General features: G+C 39.0%; 1 protein-coding gene and 1 long non-coding RNA gene across 2 annotated transcripts in view; one reads left to right on the top strand and one right to left on the bottom strand.

Moving 5' to 3' along the window:
* The window catches only part of LOC130559246 (uncharacterized), a 62023-nt gene extending 37375 nt beyond the window's left edge, over window positions 1-24648 (bottom strand). Inside the window, exons 1-5 of the mRNA XM_057342206.1 lie at window positions 24607-24648; window positions 24281-24454; window positions 23421-23645; window positions 22990-23073; window positions 22765-22842 (exon numbers count right to left, since the gene is read on the bottom strand). Coding sequence (XP_057198189.1) covers window positions 22765-22842; window positions 22990-23073; window positions 23421-23645; window positions 24281-24454; window positions 24607-24648 — 603 coding nt within the window. The remainder of the gene's footprint in view (window positions 1-22764; window positions 22843-22989; window positions 23074-23420; window positions 23646-24280; window positions 24455-24606) is intronic.
* On the top strand, window positions 1270-13995 carry LOC130558891 (uncharacterized). Its single transcript, XR_008963513.1, has 3 exons — window positions 1270-1347; window positions 1432-1581; window positions 8906-13995. It is a non-coding gene; the product is annotated as an uncharacterized LOC130558891 (long non-coding RNA).
* Window positions 24649-24958: the final 310 nt, after the last annotated feature.

Here is a 24958-nt window from a genome sequence, read left to right as displayed (position 1 = left end):
AAATACATCTGTGCTTATAACATTGTTTGATTAGCCGTTTTGTGAATATTATAATGATACCCGTGTCCACCGCGCCCGTCTCTGTTTACCATGCTGATTTATGAATCCGCATATTATCACTTCTAAAGTTCGGTATTAGCTGTTGTTAAACATTTATTTTAATTATTGTTTGCCTGCAGACGCTCTGGTGGGTCTTGGTAGTTTTGTCATGGTTTTACCATGGTAAAACCGCTTCGGATGTGCTCGTGCTTCATTGGCACAAGACATATCTCTGCCTTTATAAACTGTACATTTTTTTCGTGCCGTTTGTAAAATAAAACATACACAACATGTGCTTTAAAACACTGTTTTAGTGGGTATTTAGGTGAACACTTGTGCAGTGTGCGGATTTGAAGCTTGTCATGTAAACACGCACATCAATCAGATCACTTAATTTACCTTTCATGTAAACACTACATTCAGATTGCACAATCTGATTAAATTCAATCAATTTCAATTCAAATTCAATTCAATGTGTCCATGTAAATGCAGCTACTGTAAGGTTAAAAAATGGCTTCGATTTGGGTTCTAAAGATAATGACACAGGCTCACAGTTAAACAGTAAACACAGCACAGTAAAGCAGTGTTTCCAATTCATTCCTAATTTGTTAAAAGAAACAGAAAATATGTACATGGGAACGGCTTTAATGGGCAAAAAGCTTTATTAAAATACAGAATGTTCAGAGAGTAGAATCGAAACGGCTTTGAAGTTACAGCTCAAATCTACGTGATGGCGTCATGAATATGTTAATTGGCATGTGACTCCATCCAACACCACGGTTCCACAAAATTCTATTGGAAACACTGTGAAACATTACAGCTTATAAACAAAATCTATCCACATCCTTTATCATGAATCTAAGTATTAAAAAACCAACATGACACTCTACATTAAACAATAAGTCTTCTCGATAGGATGTAAAAACTACCAGAAGTGTTTGCGGGCAGGTCAGAGTTTTGTGTTTCACAGGCAGGCAGTGATTATGCAAATGTGTTACTTTGTTATGTCTGAATGTTACAGGCCTAAGAGCTGAAAATATAATGACTCGTTAAGGCGGTTCAGAGTCAACTCTTTATTTTGAGATACAATATATTTATTTATCATGGACTTGTTTGATTTACAACTTAATTAATATAATAAAATATAATAAATATCCATAAAGATCAAATATTTATACAATTGTTTATTTATCTTTCAAAAAAAATCTAATCTCTCATGGTCTCATTTGTAGGTTAAGGGATTTGGAAGATCAGCTTCAGCATTTCCAAACCACATCCTCAAAAACCTCCCCAGACCTGAAATTCAAGGTATGTTAGTAACTTTATCCTTTTTTACCACAGTTAGGTTTTATATGTCTGGTTTAATGCTATTTGTGGGCTTGGATTTAATAGGTGGAGAACTTCTTCTGTATGGGGTCTCCTCTGGCTGTGTTCTTGGCTTTGCGAGGTGTCCGTCCTGGATCCAACGGAACACAGGACCACATTCTACCCAAATCCATCTGTCAGCGGCTTTTCAACATTTTCCATCCCACAGATCCTGTAGTGAGTGTGATATCTGTCTGTCTGTCTGTCTGTCAAAACAAAATTTATTCAGACACCTGACATTCTGTCATTATTTACTCACCTTCGAGTTGTTCCAAATATGTATACATTTCTTTGTTCTGATGAACACAGAGAAATATATTTGGAAGAATGCTTATAATCAGACAGATTTCTCCCCCACCATAGTAGGAAAAAATACAAGGGTAGTCAAAAGTGCCCCAGAACTGTTTGCTGTCCTACATTCTTCAAAATGTTATTTTGTGTTAAACAGAACAAAAAAATCCAACTATGGGAGTCAATGGGGGGGGAGATCTGTTTGGTTGTAAGCATTCTTCCAAATATCTTTCTCTGTGTTCATCAGAACAAATACATTTATATAGATTAGGAACAACTCGAAGGTGAGTAAATGATGACAGAATTTTCATTTTTGGGTCAAGAATCCTTTTAATTTTGTTCAGTCTGTGGGTGTAAAAACATCACATTACAAGCAAAACATGGTTACGCATAATTTGGGCCCAAAGGTTTATCAATTTTACTGGTAGTCCACTGTATAAAGAATTTTATTCTGCTATCCTCACTTACATAAATACAAAAAAAAAAAAAAAATTATATCTGGTGTCTGAATATTTTTGGGAATAATTTTGAATAATTTTTTGTTTGACTATATATATATGTGTGTGTGTGTGTGCATGGTATATGTCCACAACACCATAATATTACTATGGTATCAATCAGTGGTGTAGTCGGAGCCATATGCCGTTTGCTTACTTTTTCCACAGCGCTTGTAATGACTTCTAAGGGACCTATATTACCATATACCTTCCATATAACCACTTGTTTTGCTGCTTCAGGGGCCAATCACACAGAACACATTTTTCATCTTTGCCTTTGCACTGCCTTTTCGCTTGCCCTGTTTTATTACAAAAAAAGAGTAGTGTGCTGTGTTTTCAACCACAGTTGGTAGGCAACCACAGAATCAGTTGTCCTGTCAGTCAAGGATAATTGCGTGACAGTTGCTGTTAACTCAGCAGAAACTTAAAGAGTAAATAATTTTTAAGGTCCTACTTTGGTTTATGGAGTGTCCAACAACAAGTTTACGTACATACACGGTGTAAAAACACTTTAATTTAAGCAGTTATTATTACCTTACTTCTTGACTGACTCTCAAATGATGCATTTGGCGAATCATCTGTCTAATCCCCTCTTTTTTGTCAGCCTACTCTGATCTGATTGATCAGATGGTCTAGTCTGCTTTGATTGGTCTACCACATGCAGTGTTGCAAATGAAACGGAGGCGGGCATTACACGGAGTGATGTAAATCCGACTGAAATTAGAACGACAGACGTTCGCGTGATTAACACAGCAACATACATTACACACTGCATGAAATGTAATTTTAAGGACATTGTAATAATTACTCTTTAAAAAAATGTACAAGCAGAGGGCACTCGCTCTGACTTTGCTCGGTTAACCTGCAAGAGCCACCACAAGTTTCTCCTCCATCAATGCAGTCTCTGGATACCTCTCCATTTATTCGATTGGACAATGAAAACAAAATGCATGACGTCAGGCACTTTTCTGCTCATAGTTTATTTTTCTTAACTTCAGACGCTCAGAGTGCTCCTTATAAAATGCTAGGCATGGCAGGCGACTAAAATGTGAGGTGATTGCCGAAAATCACATTCACATCGATACAATCCAGCTTTACAATGCTTTCTCAAGCAGAGCAATTACAAGTCCACTGAAAACATGTCTTTGTACATTTTTGGCTTAGAAAGTGTATGTTAAAGATATTGTTGTTATTTGGCATCATGCTCGAGATGAGTAAATAAAGCGATGACAAAATATTTTTTTTATATATAAAATGTATGTGAAATTAAAAACTGAGGATTTTATTCCCTTTGTTTTCTTATGCAATTGTGTCCTTTAATAAGTCCTTTGTTGTTGTTTGCACTATATCACATTGCAGCGTTTTATAGACCCCTTTCTCGCCGACGTCACGCTTACGTCACGGCACTAGCTGGAGGCAAAACAAAGGGAAAACTGGAGGTGGCCAATACAAACCAGCACAGATTCGGCTACATAAGGAGTTTAAAATATCATCTTGTTGTGTTGATTAGTGCCACAATCGACAGAATACAGTCTCCAATTTGATATTTTAACACGTTCCCCTGCCATTGTCAAACAAAAACACTGGTGACAGCTGTAGTTAAACACAATAAAACGAGCGGACTGAACAGACACTATCATTAAACATGCTTGCGTTTCACTTCATAACAGTAACCTAAGATTAAAAAACTACTGTCTTTTGTTGGTGTGGATTATGATTTGGGTATGTGTCTAAAAATATGTATGCCTAAATCAGTATGCCTAAATCAGAAACTGGGGAACAATGTTATTTTTCACATAGCGTTAACTTTTTAATGCATAGGGTATGCTCGCTAACTTTGTTAGTTATACAACTAGCAGTTAACTATTGGCCAGAAACTAAACATAAAAGAAACTGTTTGTCATCTATTTTTAGTTATCACAAGTGCATTAGTATAAAGGGAGAGGGAACAGTGAGAAGGCTCATGTTATGTGTCAGGTTTGTGTTCAAGTAAATGCATTTGCTAACGTTTGGCACTGTTAGCACACGCAGGCATGTATAGATGTATACGCTCTCAGTTCAATCTTTACTATAAACACTTGGCTTCTCTGTCTGGTAGATGTAGATGTCAGGCCACTTAACTGGAGGTAATCATGTCAGTTCGTCACAGGATCCATTGAGTGAGCGGCGTACAGGTCGGCCAGATTCCTTACGTTAAAGTCAACTTTTTAAAAAAACAATTGCGGTCCTAGACAGTGAGTGACATTACATGTTGAAGTTTAATCAGATTTTTTTTTAGTCATTCTCAAAAAGCAAGCAAACAAAACGTGCTCCCTAGCATTAGTAATGTGGTCAGAGGGATCTTTTTGCCTCCAGCTAAGCTCCACCCACAAAAACGCATCACAATGTTTACTAACTGGAAAGGCGTCTATATTACCTGGGTAAGAATCTTTAATACTATTCACTGGGAATAAAAAATAATTCAGTAGAGTAGAGGCAGAGACATTAAATATTGATAAAAACATTATTTTAAATAGAATTGAAATATGACTTAAATCGCCAGTTCTTTTTTAATGAGTCATTTATTCCACCGATTTGTTGAAACTGCGTTTGACTCACTTGATTCAATCAGTAAGGAAACACTGCTGTATGTTGTTTAAAGACCTGCAACCGTTCAGCTGCTGGCTTGGTGTGGAAATTTTCGTTGGAAAAAAAACGACAAGGTAACATGCAGACTTGAGGGTCTTTTTATATCATTTTGATCAAACTTTTGCCTCAAGTCTCTTCAAACTGGTGTGTGCGCAACACGATGGGAGGGGCAGGGATCTTTTCAAGCGAAACGTGAAACATAGCAAAGGCTTCTTCTGGTCTTACCACTCAGCATACCTGTTTAAAAAAGTCACTGCTCTCCACTGCATTACAATATAAATTACATTATATTAAAATAGTATCATTAAAATTATTTTAGAACTGGTCTCTCAAGGGTTTCTGGAAGAATATTTTTAAAAAGTTTAAGGTTTTATTTTGTTAATCTGTTTGAATATGAAAGGAATTGGGCAGACCGGTGTGGAGCACAAATGTTTTCACTGATTTGCGCTAATAGGAATTCTACATTCTCATAGTGATTTCAGGGTGAAGCTTTGAGCCTAACCCTAATCTCTAGACAACTGGACAAAAATTGTCCTTAAACAATTTCCACAGACTCATAGAGAGGGGCTAAGTCTTAGCTTTTACCATCTATAGACACAGGCGCAATTCCGGGGGGCACAGAGAGGACATGTTCCCCTCACTTTTTGAAACTTTCCTCTTCAATTTACTGCTTAACTTTTACGGTGTGTCTATTTGAGTCAGTTCAATAATAAATATAATTATTTAAAGTCATTTACACAAAGTCCTGCTCCTGATGAGCCAGCGTTTACAATGAAATTCATTAGTATATAACAAGTTTAGGCTATTTTGTAACTGACATTAAAATTGACTATTACCCAACACTTAGTTTTGGGCCCCCACTTGTCAAACCAGAGTTGCGCCACGGTCTAGACAACTGGAGCAAAGTTTTTTTTAACAGTTACCACAGTCTCATAAAGAAAAGATCAGGCCTATAACTCTTAAACAGTGTTGAGTGTTGCACTGTATAATGTCATGATTAGCCTCAAATGAATTTTATTATTTATTATTTTTCTCCCAAATTCCGTTTCACATTTACAACTTTTACAACTTAATGCTTGCCTACAATGAAATTAGTCTCTTTAGAATAAAATTTGGATGATGTTACTCCAGTTTTAAATTGTTTTTGTTGCATGGGCCAACAAAAAAATTTTGATTCACAGAGCAAATATATTTGTTTCTCATCTACACTGCTGCTATCATTTCCCTGATAATGTAGTTTTATCAAATGTTTGAGCCCTTCCGGATTTTACGGTCTCCGGTCTAACAGTGGGTATTCCGAACCATTCCATAAATGTGTCTATATAATGTGCATCTTAGCTTTCCTTCAACTCTTCTAAACGGCAAAGAAAAATGTACTTACCACAGCAACTGAAGAATAGAAGAAGTTCAAACCAGTCTTACTTTCTCTAGTGGCAGCTTTATATAACCATGCCATAATTTGCTATTTACACTTAGAATAATATTACAATAATCACATTCCTTAACTAACTTGAACAGGGATTTGCGGTAACATGGATGTAACAGGCACTATATTCCTTAATTTAAGAATTTGTTTATAGATTCAGAATAATGCAGAACAATCTCAAACATTACAATTTATTAGTCAGGTATATGTTTCATGCCAATTACATAAGTAATACAGAGAATACAAAATCATCATTCATTGTTGAATTCTTCCCCTTCATCATCAATAGCATTAAATGCGTCTCTTACACCAGCTCTGCATCCGTGCATATTACGCCTTTGGGGGCACTCATAGATAAGCAAATGGCTGAAGAAGGGGAGACTAAATGGATTAATTAATAATAATATAATTTACAACACGCACACTGCAAAAAATTACATTCTTACTAAGCATTTTTGTCTTGTTTTCTTGTAAAAATATCTAAAACTTCTAAAATCAAGACACATTTTCTTGACAAGAAAAATTACGCAAGATATTTAGTCTTGTTTTATAAAAGAACATATAAAAAATAGGGATATTTATGTTTAAAACAATAAAAAACTGCAAATGGGGTGAGAAAAAAAACTTGAATTTATATTTACTTTTTTCTTCAGTACCTAATTTCAAGTTTATTTTTCTCAATTTAATCGATGCATCGATCCATATCAAAGTATTGTTGCACCCCTTTGTAGTAAACCACCAGGGGCAGTATTTGTGTATGGCAGAGTATGGCAGTTGCCCTAGCATTCGTACAAAACTGTGGAAACAAGATGTGCATAATCGTGCTCATTAAAAATAGTCAAAATATTTTAGACTTATATTTTTAGCACTGCTGGTCATTACTTGTGTTCAACTTCATGTGAAGTCGCGCTGCGAACACATTTGGTGGCTTTTCTGATTTGATCGTTTTAAAGGTGCCAAAGAATTAATTGAAACTATGTTATATTCTTCTCTTATATCTACATAGAAGGTATGTGGCTTTATTAAGTGAAGAAATTATCCAGAAACGGTTTTACATGTCCATTTACAACCCCAAGATTTGCCCCTAAAATTATCTGTTAAGGTCTGTTATTACATTATTTGGAAGGGTCATGAATATTAATGTTGAGCTCTGCTCTGTTTGGCTGTTTCGCTGAGTGGCTCATGCCACTAGCTCACACAGCAAACAGATCGCTACTGTCAGACGTGAAATGGAAGAAGTGGATAAAATCACTGCTTACTGCTTGCGGCAGGGGTTCTAATGGTAATATAGTCGGAATTTCCCCCTTCTTAAATCAGTATCAAAACGCTGAGCGAAGCCTGTTTGATGTTGGTCCCAGGTTCGAAAAACTGTCCCTTTCACTTTCGTTACGTGACTCTCGCTGCTCTGTGCTTCAAATTGCATTGTAAACAAATATAAACAAGGCGTAAAGGCGGGGTGTCCGATTTTCGAATTACGCTTGTTTAGACGAAGTCAGGCTGAGTACCAAAACAACCTTGTAGCCAATCAGCAAGTGCACAGGACGGACATTAGTCGAGCTGAGCGCTGTCGAAAGCGAAAGATGGGGGTAAGGGTGTGTTTGTTTTGGTGATTTCAACAACAACGGCTAAGAGAAATTGGACACCCTGCCTTTAAGGGGCATATAAACTCACACAATACAGATCAGAGACGCCTGACTTTATAACTGTATAAAGAAGACGCGTGTCTGCGCAGCTTGCGTTGTATAAAGAAGATGCGCAAGAGTTTTTATCTGAGAAGCTTGCACTGTACAGATGACACACGCCTGACTTGATAACTGCCAAGCTCGCACTGTATAAAGACGACGTGTCTCTGCGCAGCTCGCGCCTAGACGCGCCTCACTTCATAACATCGCGGATAATTTAAATAAGACAACGATGTCATCGTCCATCGTGAGGTTTCACTAGAGAGTAGACATCGCCCAAACCTATTCATAATACTTGCAAAACTTCCGATGATTCGGCTGTGCATGTCCGGCTAGCCTAGAAATGGGTGGGTATATGCAACGTTGGGGGCGTACATCCTGACTGTAACGTCACAGTCGGTGTTATGTTGGAATTGGCCTGTTTTTCAGTGGTCTTTTGCACTCACACGATTTACACAAGGAGGAGGAAGCAATGGTGTTTGAGGCTTACGATATGTCATTTACATATACAGACCTCTTATTATTTATCTATGCCTAGGTAAATACAGTTCCCATTCTATGGCACCTTTAAACAGCATAAGGGTAGGGTTTGTTATCTGTAAGTCTCTGTGCATCTTTGTGCATTCTTTTAGTTTAGTGAATTCTTGTACTCATTTTATTTAGATATGGTGTGGTATAACTTATGGTTCCTATGGTTACTTTGGAATGTTGTTGTTGTATGGCCAGAAGAAATTTAGCTAAACCCTAGGTTTTGGTGAAATGCCACCACTGACTACACCACTGATATCAACCAGACCAACCCATATATTGGTTGATAGTGATGTGATAATAAAAGTAATTTGAATTGTATCATGTCTACAGAATCGTGTACTACCATAGCCATGTACTACCATACAATTTCAATGACAGTTTTGTGTGTAGTTAGAGAAGCAAGCTAAGGTCAACAACAAACTGAGTAATTAAATGTTTTCTTACAGGCATACAGACTGGAGCCCCTCATTTTAAAGCATTATAGTAATATAGCACCTGTCCAGATCCACTGGTGAGTACAATGTGAGGAAAACAAAAAAAATTGTGAACATTGTTTAACTTGTGTTCTCATAAACAACCCGATTGGTAATGATAAAAAAAACCTAGTAAAGTACCGTAAAGCTACCATAATGACTGTTAAATACACAAATTTGCTGTTCACACAGTCTTAAACTGGTAAGATTATTACTTTACTATTACTTATTTCTTTTCATTTGATTTATTTTTCACATGTTATACAGCTAGGTCCATATACTGTATATTTGGACACATTTTTCCTATTTTAGCTGTTTACCAAAATATTCAAGTTACAATTATACAATCAATAGTGGCTTAAAATGCACACTCTCAGCTTTATTTTGAAAACAGCTTTTAATTGGACTTTTTCTAATTAGTTTAGCTCCCTTGAAAAGGGGGGGGGGGCTACATATTAAAGCGTCATGAAACCTCCACCCTTTCAGCTACATTCTACCTCACTGTCGTTTTTGAAAAATGCAATTAAAATGGACATGAACGCTGTGAGAAGAGTGAGTGGGGGAGTGGGAGGGGCAATAGAGAAAGTGATCTGATTCCATATCTTAAAATATATTAGTCATTGTCTGTTTTATACAGTTTATGGTCACTACACATATCATACTTTCAAGCCACATCGGTTTTACAGAAACCACTAAATGTAATATGAGTATTTATTTTTAACAAAATGCAAGTAATACTGGTCTAGTTAAAATAGGACAGTTACCGCATTTGAAGAGATGGAAAAGTCCTCAGGTCATGGTAAGGTATTCCTGAGTCCTGACACAGACTGCCTTCATGAGCGAGTCCAAACGTCTTCATTTCTAAAAGCTTTCCCGAGTAAAACCCAGTTTGCTACTGTTCCGGCCTTACTCACATCCATGATGAGCGGGCTTCAAAGTTTAAACCGGGGAACGTTCTGGCATGGGAGACAGGCACTCTAACGAGGCGACTCGCATTCCACTGGTCGGGAAACCCCCTTTCGTCAGTGTCGGAAGTCCCCTAACTCCGTCTGTTTGACTTCTGAATGTGAGGTCAAACACTCCAAATGGCCCTCCGCGCCTATTTCTGTGCGCCACAATTTCAACAACTGTCATGTATTTATCACTTTCAGTGGAGAAGACCTTCCCCCATTTATAGCCTATAGTGCATTTCACATAAAAATATACTTTTATATATAATATCGGAATATGTATTTTTTGCAACTCCTGGTAAGTGTTCTGCTTTTTCTTAATTTATCCATCGACTTACAAGTTGGGTAAACAATGGAAGCAATTAGGTCAACATTAGGATAACAAAAAGCATAAGTGCATTAAAACATGTCTCACAAAGCCTAATACAGTGTACAGAGCTACGGTTTTTTAAAATATATATAGATAGAATAGAAAAGATATAGAAGTCAGAAATGATCGGTCAGGTGCTGACGGACGAGATGTGTTTTCAGCCGATTCTTAAAGATGGCCACAGAATCTGCTGATCTTGTAGCAGCAGGCAGATCATTCCACAAATGTGGAACCGATCCAGAGAAGGTTTGTGAGAGTGTTTTTTTTTACCTTTTTGGGATGGCACCACAAGACGTTGTTCGTTTGCAGTGTAAGGATCTGGCGGGTACATAAGTCTGCAGTAGTGAATGAAGATAAGTGGGCGCCAAACCAGTGGTGGTCTTGTAGGCGAGGAGCAGAGTCTTAAATTTGATGCGAGCGACTATAGGAAGCCAATGTAACTTAAAGAAGAGAGGGGTGACGTGTGCTCTCTTCGGTTCATTGAAGACCACTCTTGCCGCTGCATTCTGGATCATCTGTAGAGATTTTGTTGTGCAAACAGGAAGTCCAGCTAGTAGCGCATTGCAATAGTCCAGTCTAGACAGAACAAGAGCCTGGACTAGGACCTGCGTAGCATGCTCTGATAGGAAATGTCTAATTTTCCTGATATTGTAGAGGATGAATCTACAGCACCGAGTGGTGCTGGCAACCTGATCTGTGAAATTTAGCTGATCATCGATCACCACTCCCAGGTTTCTGGCCATTCTGGAAGATGTGATGGTTGATGAGCCCAGTTGAATGGAGAAGTTGTGATGGATCTTGGCAACTTGGCAATACGCACTGCATAGAACGGCTCCTATAAAATACAAACGGAATAGTCGTAGTGTATGGTATGGATACTCAGTTTCAGATTTGAAAGCGAGCGTCGTCGAGCGATTTAACAGAACGTTAAAAAGTTGTATGTGGAGATTTTTAACCGCCACATAGATGTTTTACAAGACATTACGCAAGGCTACAACAGCAGTTTTGACCGGAGTATTAGAATGCGACCGATCGACGTATGCAGAGAAAATGAGGCTTTCGTGTTTCAAAATTTGCACGGCGGTACAAAGAACGATTTGCGATCGTTTAAATTTAAAGTCTGCAACGTTGTGAGGATTTCTAAAGTGAGAGGGGTGTTCGCCAAAGGCTACGAGCAGAACTACACAGAAGAATTTTTCACCGTAGCGGTCTGCCTACCGCAACAGCCGCCGGTCTACCAACTGTCCGATTACGACGGAGAAATCATCGACAGAGTTTTTTACGAGGAAGAGTTACAAAATACAATCGTGAGCAAAGACAAGACGTTTAAAGGGGAAAAGATTTTAGGACAGAAAAAACAGGGCTGAAATACGCTCATTTTAGTCAAATGGGTGGGATGGCCCTCGAAATTTAACAGCTATGTAGACAAAAAAGTTCTGGTGGACTTGCAAGTGCCTTAAAACCTGCCTAGAATCATTTGCGATGTCATTCGAGTCAACGGCTAACATGGATGACGAGGGGTTCTACGTTACGCTCCCGTGCAATGCTTCTATGTCGGTCTACCCTGAAAATCGGATATCTAGTTACAGAACCAAACTAGCCTCTTCTATCAACTTGAAAGGACGATGGCATGTAGGATTGTGCGAGATCGAATATCCTAGAAGCTGGTACAACTTTAATCGGGAAGATGGTGGTTTTACGTTACACATCCAGCCCACCAGCGCCGGATCAAAGTTTACCATCTGTGATCGTAAAAAACACAGCAACCTCTCAGCAGGACTTCGAGCAGGCACCGACGAGTCTGGGCAAATGGGCCTGTCTAAACACCCCCCCCCCGGACTTCAAAGGAGGTTCGAGGGGGAGGACAGGGCTGTTCACCAAAGTGACAAAAACCATTTCGCCCACAAGCTGAGAGCCTCGGTTTATTCCAAAAGAACCTCTCTTTCTCTCTTTTTAGCAACAAAAGACTGGTTTAAAGTGCATATCCGTATACCCCCACGTTGTATGTTTGTCTCCCCGTTATTCACCTTCAATATATATCCTCCAATGCATGTGTGCGTCGTGGTATTTCCATTTATATTTACATTCTTGTACAAACTACAGGTCAGTGTGATTGTAACCCTTTCATGGGTCATATCAAAATGTTCCTCTTTTCATTTCTTAGAATATGGTGTATAGCACAGTAATGTATTTTTATACCATGTTCACTTTATTTTATTCTAAGACTATCTACTGCTCCAAACTCCCAGCAACCGTAAAGGCAAATGAGCTGGCGTGCCGGACAAAGAAACATGTTTTCGCGCCCAAAACGATCTCATCACATTGGATCGCCCACCTCGGAGGGGCGTGACGCCCTCGGGGTTAAAACATCTGTCCGCTCGCTTGCGTTTGCTCGTTTGTGTTCTTTCAACCTCTCGAGACCTGTCTCTCCTCAGAGATAGCCTCTTCCAGCAGTTTGTGTCAGCTAAATCCAACGGACTCATGGCTTGCTCTGAACGCATCAGGACCCTTTGATACGCGCGCCAGCACGTGTCCCGAGAAACAAAGAAGCAAATGCAAGTATCTGAACTATTGCTAACCAGTTGCGTATAAGCTTTGCCCCTTTTAAATAAGGAGTTTGTCCTCGATGGTTCGTGCAGATGTGAATAGCTGATTTAATACTGCCATTTTCTTTGCTTTATCTATTTCTTTCATTCTTTACTGCTTTTACGTTGTATGTTTGTTTGTTAGTGTTTGTTTCTTTGTTAGTAGTTGGTTTTAGTTCCCTCGTAGTGTAGATAAATAAACCGCATGTGTATCCACGCTCGAATTGTTTCTGTGTTTATTTATCACATATCAACGTCACTTAAACTGCTTGATTTCGTTAAGATTTCTGAAGTGGTACTGTACTACAGTGAGAATATTGTTTTTCCAAGACCAGGAAAGTAATATGTCTTAGATTTGATATACGATCTGCTGATCACTCGCGGGACGAGTGTATTTAGTTTGTCGCTGTCATTAGCTCTGCTGCATCAGGTAAAGTGTATAAAATAATTAATGGTTAATCACCATTAATTATTTGTAGGTTACTGTGTTTAAACTCATAGTTTCCTCGAAATACATGCATTGGTGGAGAATCCGCGGGCAGTTTTAAACCTTGTTTTGTGAGCAGAACTCAGTGACTATTCATGTGTGTTTCTATGGGTGTTACTGAAACCGAATACTCTTTTAAATGGCACTTTATGTATGAATGAAGGTGTGGACCCCACCAACCTATCCTTGGCAGACTCTTGAGCTTCTCGCAGAGAAAACCTCAGCCTCTGTCAAAGAGTTAGTGACGATATAAAGACGAAGAAATCTCTTTATAGCGCACTATGCTATTATTTAACCACCCTAAATTGAGCGAAGAAATCCTCTTTTAGCACGAAGGAAATAGTGGAGCGAATTTCCTCCCTAGTTCATGCACGGCCGAATTTTGTGTATATCGAAGCATTACGTGTTCCAATGCTTTTTATCTAAGACACCGCTCCCCGAAGTTTAACCATTAGACTAGCTAACTAATGCGTGCTTTTTTGTTTCCTCTTTTTGAGTAGACGAGGCGGAAGGATACTGTATATGTATTTTATTGTATATTGTATAGTTAAACAGTAGATGACGACCGTTTAAAGGGGAGTGTGATAAAAATCTTGATCAAGTTAATTGTACGACGGCAAATTCAATTCAATTTTATTTATATAGCGCTTTTCACAATGTGCATTGTTCCAAAGCAGCTTTACAGGAGCAAATTAGAAAAACACAGAAAGGNTCACCGCTACTGCAAAGTACCCTATAGACAGAGTATGCCTCAAAACCCTTTCTATACCTACAGGATCCCGCGTTTCAAATCAAGAAAACTTGTTTTTAGGAACGCTGCCGAAATCAATCATTCTGGGGATGGTCGATAATGACGCCTTTACCGGAGCGTACGATAAAAATCCATTCACTTTCAATCATTACGACATGGAGTTCATGGCCATTTATGTGGATGGTCAACAAATACCCGCCAAGCCGCTACAGCCGGATTTCGATTCAGGAGCCGCGGTGCGCGAATATTACCAGCTGGTGATGTCTACAGGGAGACATCTGAAAAACCACGGTCTCGCATTCGATAGAGACGAGTTTATGAATGGCTACAGCCTGTTCGCATTTAACCTAACACCCGACGAAGAGTGCGGACAGCACCTGTCGCTCGTCAAGTCCGGGAACATAAGACTAGAAGTGCGGTTCAAAAAGGCACTAGCTAAGACCATTACGCTAATCGTTTACGCGGTGTTCGATTCGATCATTCAAGTTTCAAATCGCAGACAGATCCTGGTCGATCATTATTGATCTATAAAATGAACACTTTACAGCTCACGACAATCATGGACAAAATTTCGCGTAACGCTCATTTTCTCGGTGTTCTCGCATGCGATCAACTACCCGAAAGACCGATAAGGACCTTACCGGCGATGGCAATAATCAACACTCACGCTTCGGAGCTACCGGGTGAGCACTGGTTAGCCGTTTATTTAGGTCGAGAGGGACCCGCGTGTTTTTTCGACAGTTTCGGGAATCCGCCCGACGATGAACGTTTTCCCCGCACCATCAAAAACTTTCTAGTAACCAACAACTCGGATACGAGGTATTCGACCAGACGTGTTCAGGATTTTACGTCGGACGTTTGCGGACAGCACTGCGTGTTCTTTCTCTATCAACTAGTCAAGGGTCTCGACTATAACGATGTGATGGGGCTGTATGGCGATGATTATATTAAAAATGATAAAATGGTGTCGCTCTTTGTGAAAAAATTATGGATGAACGGACTTCATGAAAAATCGTCTCGATGCATTCTGTGTGTGCAGACCTGTAATTCTTTTGCATGCATATTCAAGTAATAAACATACAATGTACGACTAAATAAAAACTCTTAAAGACATATGCTTTTTAAATTGTTTTTTATTATCGTGTTTGTCCATAGGGTACACTATTATCGTCAAAATTCTAGCCACGCGCTTCTATCCATAGAAGGGGAATGAAATGATGAATCAGAAAAGGCATATCGAGGCGCCGACGCACGTGATTGCCTCCTGGTTTTTTTAGAACGAGTTACTGGAGCGGTGGGTCGCAAAGGCGTGCCTCTTATTGAATTAATAGCGCGTCTAACGTGATGATTCGGAACTGTAGAAAACGGTATGTTTAATTCGGCGAAGGTCCGAAGAAACTCTGTCCATCCTACCGGTCTTCTGTCATCCCTAACCTTTTGCGGGTTGGTAACATTTTTTATCAAATCCAGCATGTGCGACCCTGGTATGACGCTCCCCCTAAACACAAACTCCCCCGTCGAGCTCCACATAGAGGTTCCTTTATCTTTAGACATTTTTTCTAATATGTAGCCGCTGTTTTTCACGCTTCTCGACGGCATGTTTTTCAACACTTCCGCGACCACCGTGTCCGTCCGAGGCTCGACGTCGTCATCGATACCGATCGACCCGTCTTTATGATCAGCGGCAGAGGGTTGTGGTAACGACAGCGTTAAAACGTTGCCCTCTCGATCCCCTTGCTTAACGATCGCCAAATACTTTGTCAGGATATTCGAGTAGAGTTTAGCTTTCACATACTGATCCATATCAGGTCTCAGTAAAATATTCCTTATGGAGGTGTCCAGATCGTTTTCGACGACTTGTTGAATGTCCTCGCGAGCGTTTTCAGATTTCAACCTGTCCAACTGGTGACGAGGCACCAAATACATTTTCTCCGCGTGCTCCATTCTCAGCCCTGTTTAGAAGCTATTAGGCTGGAAATAAAGGGGACAGCCACGCTCAGGAGCGGTAAAAGAAATCCGCCCTTTTGGTTGATAATGCGTTTCTTGGCTGATAGGCCAATTTTTTTATCGGAGACCAATTTAATTTCGGCTTTTCTCCTTTTCAGCTTGCGATAGTCTTTGGCGCTGATTGGAATCGTTCCGTATAAGATGTTAAGAGCTACTTCGCAGAGCGTTAGAATCAGTTCGTCGGAAGCCGATTGTAAAATAAGACGTCGCTGTTTAGGCTTCGCTTTATGTAGCAGTTTCAGCACGGGTAGATGTTTACAAAGCCGCGCTGACATGACGAATGATTAGAGTCTTCTTTTTTTAGGGAGATAAACCACCTGGCGGTCGGAAAGCAGCCCCGTTCTGAGACGATATTGTTCGGGAGTTTTTGGTTTATAGTCTATCAGTAAATATCCAAAAGGCTGACTGGTCGCGTCGTGATAACACTCCATAAAGTACTTTGCATTTCCAGGATACATTTGACGACCTAGCACGGCCACCTGGTTGGCGTCGCGGGGGTTTTTAAACAAAATCAAATAATTGGTGTTTAAGCTAATGGTCCTGCTAGATTTCCCTTGAACAAATAGATTCTGAACAATGTAAACAGCGCTGAGATTACGATGATGTACATACTGCGTAAAAACCTTTTGAATTTCCTTGTTTACACTGGCCTCTTGCATCATATCATCGATTATCAGAAGACATGTCTTATCAGCAGGCAGTAAATGATCGTCATTCAGACTCTGTGGTATTCCTTCGACAAATTTAATATTGTACAATTTAAGCAGTTCATCATACAGAGGTTGCCAACAATCGTACAGAAAAACAACGTGCTCAACCTTTTTAGAAATCACATTAGCAGCATTTTCCAACAAAAGTTTTACAAAATAAGACTTTCCTGAATTGGATGGACCGCTGATCACGCATGAGAACGGATGCTGAAGTCTGAAATCAAAATCAGAAACATCCCGCATGCCCCTGGGGTCAGTAGCCATAAGGTACCGTGGTGAAATCGGTCAAAAGTCTCCGTTTATCATACACCACCTTGAACCTTTTAACGACTGACTTGTTGTGCAACGTGAGATGCTTTTTATCCCTCACAATGTTTTCGGTATGGGCCATGAGGTATCGCGAAGCTCCCTTTAGATTAAGAATCGTATAAAAGTGCTCATCGTGTAAATAGAGGAATACTGTTTTCAAATGAGGTTCCCTCTGATTTGCAAACGTTTCTAACGCTCCGCCATTCGTTCTGTAAAAAACGACTATTTTGACGCCAAACAGTCTTTCAAATGCTGCTATGTGGTGAAGACCGATCTTGTCATGAATAGTAAAGCCCGCTTCATTTTGGATTACTGCCGCACGGCTTTCCAGGTCGCTCTCCGCTAATTCAGGGTCGAGAAAATGGGCGAGACAGATAGAAAAGCACAAATTATTCGTAATATTGATAGGGCAAAATAAACTCATCTTTTTTCTTTTGATCACCTGGTCGAGAGCCAAATCTGCGAGTTTACGACGATGGCGACCTCCCCCTTGTCTGTTCGAGGCCACGGTAGCTCCTATCTCGACCGCGTCGTCACACAATAATCTATCATCGCTCTGTAAAATTTTTTCGATTTGATCGGTAAATACATTAACGTCGTAATCATTGCCGGGTGATAATATCGCTGTAACATCAGATTTAAGACTGGGCCCTCTCAGGGATAAACTAACTACGCTACCATCGCCGCCGATTTGTCTGGCAAACGTCGCGATTTCGTTCATGGTCTCGTGCAGTCGAACGTGATACGTCGCCAAATCTGTAGCGCCAATATCCCGCAGATTCATGGGTCTTCTCAATTCCACGCTATTGAAACGAGGTCTCGGTAAAACGCGATAGCCGTTTATGATACCTCCATCTCGTATCAAAGCATCGAGGTCGACGCTGCTAGTCCTCTGTGTATCGGAAGTCGAGGGCCTTTCGTTATCGACATTACCTCTAGGGGGAGCCGAGTCAGCAGTCGGGACGCGTGTATCTGATAACACACTGCCGTCTTGTACGGTGTTTGTGTCCCTCGTATTTAATATTTCGCATAGTCTGATGCATGGATTAAAATCTGTACTTTCACGTATCGCAGCTTCCAAATATTCCAAATTAGAAATCTGTTGGGGCGGCGTGCTATTAAAAGTTTGTTCATGTACAGGGTGTGTATTTAACAGTAGTTGTAGTCTATCGGTGTTATGATGATGGGACTCTGCGTGCATTCCGATCGCTCCCTGTAACAGGTCTGAGAGAGTTTGATCTGGATGACTGCCATGCCCAGCCTCTGAACATTTTTCATCGGCCATCCCTCCCGTATGGTTTTCGGCACTAACAAAGAGGAATTATGTCACACTGTGTGTTCAATACAAAAATAAATGGTGCATAGATATAAATTGGCAAATATAAAACAGATATAAAATGACAAATATAAAACAGATATAAACACAGATATAAATGACATATATTGATTGTCAGATATAGAGGTAAAATTGTAAATGTAAAAAATCGATTATAAGATATAGAGATAAATGTAAAAACTTATAGCGATCACTGGTCAATATAAAAATAGTGACTATCTAGAAAATAGTACGGCGTTTATAGCAATATGGCCAGCCAACACATTGACGTAAGCGATTAGCACGTGGCTAAAGTCACCGCATTAATTGTTCTCTAATTGTTAATTGACCTTCCTTAACTTGAGCAAACGCGTTAATACACACGTAGTTAACTAAACGAATCGAAAAACATATTGATTCTAGCGCACTAGAAGAAAAAGATCAATAATACATACCTGAGATCCATCACCCGCATGTCTCTGCTCCGCCATGATGGCCGATCAGCTCAGTCTGCCGCTCACGCTGATGACGTAACGAGGAAGGCATGCCCAGAACCGTTAAACACGCCCCAATCCGTTGACTCCTCCCCCACGTCAAAACAGGGTCACAAAGCCAAACGCAAAGTAAAGTGAAGCGCAAAGGAAAAACTGAGTCGCAAAAGCACTGGTGGCTGAAACGCAGAATTAAAGGGGCGGTGCAAATGAATTAGTAGGTACTGCAAAGGAAAAGATGTGTTGCAAAATCATTGCTGCTAAAGGTTTTCTTTGGAAAAACAACATTTTACCTCTCAGTACTTTCTTTTTGTTTGCAAAACTTTTTTTTGTTTGCAAAACTTTTTTTTGTTTGCAAAACTTTTTTTGTTTGCAAAACTGTTTTTTTTGTTTGCAAAACTTTTTTGTTTGCAAAACTTTTTTTGTTTGCAAAACTTTTTTTTGTTTGCAAAACTGTTTTTTGTTTGCAAAACTTTTTTTTTGTTTGCAAATATATGTGACCCTACTTTGACTCCATAGGGAAGTAACCTCGAGATCAGCCGATGAACGAGTGTGGAAAGTGTGTTCTTCTCGTGCTCTCGTGATTGAGTGCAGGTGTTCAGTATTCCGGTGATTGGGCTTGAAGGCGAGTACCGGGTGGATGAGTGACACAATGGCCCTGTCCCAAATGGCGCACTCCGGTCTTGAGGACCTCCTCTGAGTCCACACTTGGTGACGTCAGGAAGTGCAGACCTATAGGGCACTAGGCACGAGTCCATAAGGGTACATGGGAGTGCATTTTGGGACAGACTTGAGGTCATCACACCGGAAAAAGCAAGCGGTGCTTTCTAATCACTCTCGCGGTACTTTGTTGTCATTCGCTGATCAGTCTGCGCAGCGCCACGTGAGTCGACCACTTGTTGTCCCACTGTTGTTATTTGGGACTGGAGCTGCCGGTTTTTATTGTTCTGTATTTCATATGTTTGTATTTCATATGTTGATATGCCACCCGAGCATTATGCAATAGATACTTATGTTTGTAATGCATTCATTTGTCATGACGTCATGAATGTATATTTATTAATTTGTTTACACTATACTTAATGTGCGTAATGTGTTCTTAATATGCATATATGTTGTTATTTAATATTTCTCTATAATACCGAAGCTGTGTTGTTCAGCTTTAAAGAGCCCAGAGACAACTAGATATAAATCTACAACAAAACATGGCTTATTACCTTAAGTAAGAAAATGCACTGCATTAAAAGTTTTTATTCTTGAATAGCTGGCTTAATAGAAAATAAATAAGCAATAATATGAATAAGTAACTAATTAATACATTAATTTAGAATTTTATCAAAATATATATTTAAAAATGTAGCCGTCATGTTTACGTATATGTCTGACATCCACGACACTCCTCCCATCCGTTCTGTGATTGGGCGTTCGCAAGGATTCCTGGGTAGGGGACTTCAGTGGAGTCTCACTCAATGCGGGCTTCGCCGAAGACCGCATCGAGGGCACAAAGGAGGCGCTCGCGAGCAGACTTCTGAGCGCTAAAAAGACTAACGGGACACCTAAAAAGACAAATGGGACACCCTACAGACTCGTAGACTTGGCGAGAAAGCGTAATTTAAATCCACGAGACCGCAAGTGCGCCATTTGGGACAGGGCCAATGTTAATTTATCCGCTAACGTGAGCTGCTGCATAACGTGATATGCAACATAAAGTAAGCCAAAAGAAACCAGCGCTGTTCCGATCAGAGAAGCGATGAAGTGAGTCGTACTGTATATTAAAAAATCGAATGACATGCTAAAAAACAAGTATGTGATTTGCATGATTGAAGAAATGTAATACAGTTTATGTAATATGTATTTTTGAAAGATTTTTCTCATTCATTACTGTCTCAAGCAAAGACACGAGCCAATAGCGCTTAAGCGTGAGCTCTGTCAGAGCGTTTCATTGGTTGAATGTACTGAATGAATACGCCCTTCACTGAACGAACGAGTCAAAATGAGACTGAATGAACTGCTAATATTCTCTGTGTTACAACAATGCATATCCAGTAGTTACTCAACTTTTCTGAAAAATAAAGGTAATGACCTGGTTTAATTTAATTCCAAGGTAAAGTAAATTATGTCGAAACAGTTAAATCTTTGTATAGAACATTTAATTACACCAATTAAATGAGTTTATCCCGATAGATTTTAGTAGACTAATATAATGTAGATTTTGTCGACTAAAAATAGACTAAAACTATGATAAATTGGGATGTCTAAAACTAAATTGCATTTTAGTCAAAAGACTATGACTAAAACTAAATAAAAATTTGCTGTCAAAATTGACACTGATCTTAATTCTAATTTCAGTTAAGCTTTAAAATGTTAAAATCCTTTATTACGTTGTATGTGCAACAAAATAAGTTAGTAAAATTGTTAATATTTTGAAAATAAATGTTATTTGAATTTCAGTTTCATTTTTGAATTTTGTTGAAAATATCGAGATGTGTATCCTATCATCAACCCAGCATCGAGATATGTACCGAATCGTGAACTGAGTGTACCGTTATACCCCTACTATGGGATAATGGTTTAAGACAAATATATCTGTCACGACAGTACAATGATTCAGCACAAGACAGAGGACACAGGGGCATTAAATAAGGGGACAAATCAAAGGGGAACAGGTGTGGGGCATGAACTAATTAAGAAACCAATAACGATGGATACAAAAGGGCGGAACACAGAGAAGGACCGGAGAGATGGAAGGCCGAAAGGGTCAAAATGACTCCATATAAAACAAGAGGTTCTGTCATGGTTCTGCCACTAGGTCAAGAAAAGTAAGACAAGATGGGGCAGAACCATGACAATATCTGTTTATTAACGCTTTGAATATAACAGTCCGATCTTATAGACAATTATTCATACAGTTGCTATCGTTAATGTAAAAAATTAAAATAATATAATTTGTACCTTTTCTGTGATTTCCTAAATTTGTTTTCATAGAGTTCTGTTTTCAACAATGCAACATGTATGAAATATACAAATATATTTAGAATTGATTTTTTAATTAAATTAACTATATGTCACACTAGCATTGGATAACCAAATCTTATAATACTTTTTATCTTATCAAATACTGTACATTATATTTTGCTTTAAAAATAATAAACTATTGTTTTAATATTTCAAAATTATTTTGGTTAAACATTTTGCTATTTTTATGTAAAATCAATTGGTCTTGACATGAATCTGAGGATTATAAGGTCACTGTAAACTCTACATGACTGAACGAACGCCTTGTGTGATATCGCCCTCCTATGGCCAAAAAACCCCTCGTCTGACAACTTGTGGTTCTGGGGAAATTCAGATGACTTCAGATCACACACACATAAGCATTTATAACATCAAACCAACCGATGAGTTGTTTTAGATAATCCATTTAGTTTGCTTGAATTAGCTATTTATATATATTTTTTTAAATCCGTGGTTCTTAACTATTGACTATTGGCCCAGTAGTCCGTTCTTCTCTTCACAACCATGATAATCCTAATAAAATAATACTACTAGCAAATGATACTATTGCACAAGAATAAACATAGTTCAGGTCAATCTCAAACATTGTATGTGGTGTATAACTGAGTCGTTTTTGAATTTCCATGGTTTTATGCTCTTAAAAACACAATTTTTCCCACTACCTGAATTATAACAGCAGATGTTATTAGCAGAAACCAATTATTATTTTGTGTTTGATGATGCTATATAGTGGTGCAATAATTTCTGAAGGCAAATATCTTCAGTTACAAGCAGTGGTTGGTGTGAGAGGATGTTTCTATACTGTAGAACTCCAAACTGTATTTGTTCTTTTGTGATTTTACCTCCAACACTCTGTCCCCAACATGCACCCCTGCCTTCTCTGCTGGCCCTTCTTTAGACACTCTGGAAATGAAAATACCCTAAAACACAGAAAACAAATCAATTTATGGCTGGCAGGAAATCAAATTTGTCATGAGAAAAGTAAATCTACCTCTTTGCATTATGTGTACTTTTTTAATAGCCCCACATGAGTATGTATAGTTTCAATAGATTCAGGGTAGACCTACCTCATCATTTTCTTTGTAAGGCAAGGAGCCTTTTCCTCCAGCTATGCAGATTCCTAAACCTCCTCTCTGTCCATTCACTTTAATCTGGAGCAGCAGAGAATACAATCTCCTATAACTATTATATTTATCATTGAGGTTGGAGTTGCTCATCTTGACATACTGTAGGCCTACTAATATAATCTATTAGACATGCAACTGATAAAAGACCATTTATTTTACAATCAAGATTCATCTCATCCACACGTGCATGTTTCCTAAATGAAAACAAATTTGGCTTCATAAATTTAACATTTAAAAAAGTGTACCTGTAGCTTAATTGGTACGTTTTACATTTTAAACTCCCGTTTCAACAACCTGTTTCCATTTTGGAGTTGGTGTTGAATGTCCATTTAATACAATCTAAAAATATATATTTTTTACTCTCCTCTTACTCTTAATGGCACTAGTGAAGTCAGTGATTTGTGTAAACAGGGTCTCTCTGTGAGTCCCTCGCATCTGCCGTGGCACTCAGGGTCATGGGCTGTGTTTCGGTGAAAATGGGTCATGAGCCGCTGGGTTCTGTATCTCTGTAGCTTCCTGACGTGGCCGTTCTCTCTCCACTGATGCTTGGGTCTGTGGCCTCCTCCCTCAAAAACAGAAAAACTACCCATACTGTACTGATGGAGAAAAAGAATCAAAGTGATTTTTGATTGAACTTGCATCTTAAAGACACGCTATAAAATTGCCATGGTATTATCATGTTTTTTGAACAGGTAGCAACTAAAACAAAACCGTTTTACTTCAACAAAACTTCTAGCTACATTTGTGTTATTTCATAGTGTTGATAAGTTTAAAAACATGGGAAAGTCAAATGTACAGCTGGGGTGTTATGGGGATGATTAAATGAATTATAAAAAATGTGACCCTGGACAAAAAAGACTGAATCGTTGTAATGTTGTGGAAAGTAGATGAACCCGAAAGCAGAAATTCTAAGCTTTACATAGATGCCAAACTTGAGTGGGTAATTCACAAAGAGAGGACATCAGCTAGTGAAGTTTGTAGGCATGTTTCTGGCCATTTCAGTTAACAATTTTGCTGCATCCATTCACAGAAATAAAGTTTTGATATATTTATGGTAGGAATATTTTTGGCATAAAAGAAAAATCGATAATTTTGACCCATACAATGTTTTGTTGGCTATTGCCACAAATATTCCTGTGCTATAAGACTTTGGTCACAAATGATAAATTAAGAGTAATCTTTTTTTTTTTAAACACGTTTGTCCATTGCATGTTTAAGATGCTGGTCTTACATCATCAGTCCGCTGGTTCATCTCATCTGCATCTTTCTCTGCACTGGAGCTGCAGCCATGTCCTCCTTTGCTGACAGAAAACAAGTTTAGTCCTAAAAGCGGTTCCTTCCCTGTCACCCATCTGAGGCCAGAGAAGGGCCAGCTGTGACTGCTGGACTTTGCAGTTCTGCACACCTGTAGATGAGAAGACAGCACATGCAGTCACACACTAACAGAATGCTCTCAGTTCCTTGTTTATTTTTCTTACACATTTTCAAGATTCGGTGACACATTCTGCCTTTTATTTTTACCACAAATGGGGCACGGGACACGGGACAATGACGTACTTCGGCTAAAATCTCAGCCAGCAAGGTCACTTCTGCTCTCATAACACTAAGGGTATTTTTCACCAAGTGATAACGATGTGTTTTGTAAGAAAAAGTTTCGGTGAACCGACAGCACTACTTGTTGTGAGCATTGTTAAGTGCCTCTGTGATCATGCCTCTAGTGCAAAAGTACACTTTGCTTTTGTTGTGGAAAAATATCAGTCTTGTAGTTCAAAAAATCTCTCAGACAAGGAAGGTCCGGGTGTCAAGGAGTTAACTTTATTTGCTCGAGCCAAACAAAGTGAGATGTTCCAAGTCATCTAAAAACCAAGTGTTTTCTAGTCTACAGTTATAGTAAAATTTCTGAAAGGTG

Source organism: Triplophysa rosa, linkage group LG9, assembly GCF_024868665.1.
Source record: "Triplophysa rosa linkage group LG9, Trosa_1v2, whole genome shotgun sequence".
Classification (NCBI taxonomy): domain Eukaryota; kingdom Metazoa; phylum Chordata; class Actinopteri; order Cypriniformes; family Nemacheilidae; genus Triplophysa; species Triplophysa rosa.
The sequence above is the reverse complement of the archived record's forward strand: the minus strand, read 5'-3'. Positions and strand labels throughout refer to the sequence as shown.